General features: G+C 37.4%; 1 protein-coding gene across 1 annotated transcript; it reads right to left on the bottom strand.

Moving 5' to 3' along the window:
• Window positions 1-527: 527 nt before the first annotated feature.
• LOC115457302 (olfactory receptor 1509-like) lies at window positions 528-1,475 on the bottom strand. Its single transcript, XM_030186725.1, has one exon. The coding sequence runs from the start codon at window positions 1,473-1,475 to the stop codon at window positions 528-530; it is 948 nt and encodes a 315-aa protein (XP_030042585.1).
• Window positions 1,476-1,967: the final 492 nt, after the last annotated feature.

The raw sequence follows: 1,967 nt of genomic DNA, 5'->3' as shown, positions 1-1,967 counted from the left end.
GTGATAGGAGGGGATAAGACAAAATGCAAGATGCAAAGGGAGTGAGAGGATTCTGAGAAGGATCAGTGCAAAAGTTGATGGTCCAATTAGAATGAACTTTAGTTCTTATATACAAAATGAAGCTGAATATTGATTACCAGTCTAGGATCACCAACAAGTGACAATGTTCATAATAACAAAAGTTAACATATAGTAGCAAACGTTTATTTAGTGAACAAATGTGTTTTGAAACAAAACTGCTACAGAAACTGAAAAAATAATTTTAAAAAACTCAATCAATAAAAGTTTAATGAGCATATTTATATTAATCAGGACTCTTGAATTTCAGGGTTAATGGACAAGAGATATAGCTTCCATTTTTCACTGTATAATTTATTAAGCTTTACTGTACCTTTCAATAGAAATTCCAATCAAAATTAATTATGAAAAATATAATCAGGATTTTAAAGAGTAGATTAATGATCAAACATCAGGCAATAAGAGCAGATTGTTTACACAAGGGTGTCTTCCTTTATACAGTCAGAAAATCAGTTCATTTTCATCTCTAGAAAATACATTTTCCCACCTCCCAACTTCTTCATGGCTTTTTTCACCTCCTCATTTCTCAGAGCATAAATGAAGGGGTTTAGCCAAGGGGTCACTATGGTGTAAAAAACAGAGATCACTTTGTCAGCTGCAAATGTCACTGAGGGTCTCATGTAGATGAAGACACAGGGTCCAAAAAACAAAGTGACCACCGTGAGGTGGGAGGCACAGGTGGAGAAGGCTTTCTTCCTTCCCTCGGATGAACGGATTTTTAAGATAGTGGAGATGATGTATGCGTAAGATATAGACACCCCCAAAAAACAACCAAGGGATATGGATCCAGTGTTGGCGATAACAATGGTTTCATTGATAAAGATATCGGAACAAGCCAACACAGATAAGGGCTGGACGTCACAAAAGAAATGATCTATCTCATTTGGCCCACAGAAGGGCAGCTGAACCGTCAGAACTACCTGTATGAAGGAATGAAGGAAACCACCTACCCATGTGGAAAACACCAGCAGGAGACAGGCTCGTCTGTTCATGATTGTGGTATAATGCAAAGGCTTACAGATTGCAACATAGCGGTCATAAGCCATCAAGGTCAGATGAAAGCATTCTACACAGCCAACGAAATGAAAGAAAAATAATTGAGCGATGCAGTCACTGAAAGAGATGGTTTTGCTCTGCGAGAGAAAGTTAATAATGACTTTGGGTGCGGTGACTGTGGAAAAGCACAAATCTACAAAAGACAGGTGGCTGAGAAAAAAGTACATGGGAGAGTGCAGGCGAGATTCCGTGTAGATGGTTATCAGAATGAGAAGATTCCCAGTTACGGTGAGCAGGTACATCACTAGAAAGAGCAGAAAGAATATTATCTGTAAATCTGGATTGCTAGAAAGTCCGAGGAGGATGAATTGTGTGACTCGGGTTTTATTGCTGACTTCCATTTCTTCCGCTTTATAAACTGTGGGAAAACAAAAGGGAAAAAATAGAAAGAATGCATGAAATGAGACAGATGCTCAAATAACAGTGGTAATGATAATATTCTCGATAAGGACTTATCGTACCATCTTATGTCTCTAGTTCTTTTCAAATGGATGGTAAAAATTCATATTTTTGCCATTACTTTAAAATGTTGAATCACTTTTCTTATTTGTTTCTCTTGATTAAATTGTAACGTCTGTGGAGCAGGGTCTGCCTCTCTTATGTGTGTCTGTAAAGTGCTCTCGTACACCTGGTTGTGATTTAAAAATGATGAATAGTAATAAGAACTTTGGTCCTTCATGTTCTGTCTTTTATTGGCTTCTATTTTAGCCTTATAAAGAGCTTCGTATTCTGAAGACACACTCATTCAAAGTAACTCTTAGCCCGCTCAGATACTTCACTCTTGGTTGGTTTTATCAAGATATAAATAAACTTGAAACATGAATGGATCCTGC

This window comes from Microcaecilia unicolor, chromosome 14 (genome assembly GCF_901765095.1).
Source record: "Microcaecilia unicolor chromosome 14, aMicUni1.1, whole genome shotgun sequence".
NCBI classification, from domain to species: domain Eukaryota; kingdom Metazoa; phylum Chordata; class Amphibia; order Gymnophiona; family Siphonopidae; genus Microcaecilia; species Microcaecilia unicolor.
Note: the sequence above shows the minus strand (reverse complement) of the source record. Positions and strands in the feature narration are given on the sequence as shown.

What these genes read in the sequence shown, in the direction of transcription:
- LOC115457302 (XM_030186725.1), bottom strand. Translation starts at nt 1,475, where the DNA reads ATGGAAGTCAGCAATAAAACCCGAGTCACACAATTCATCCTCCTCGGA.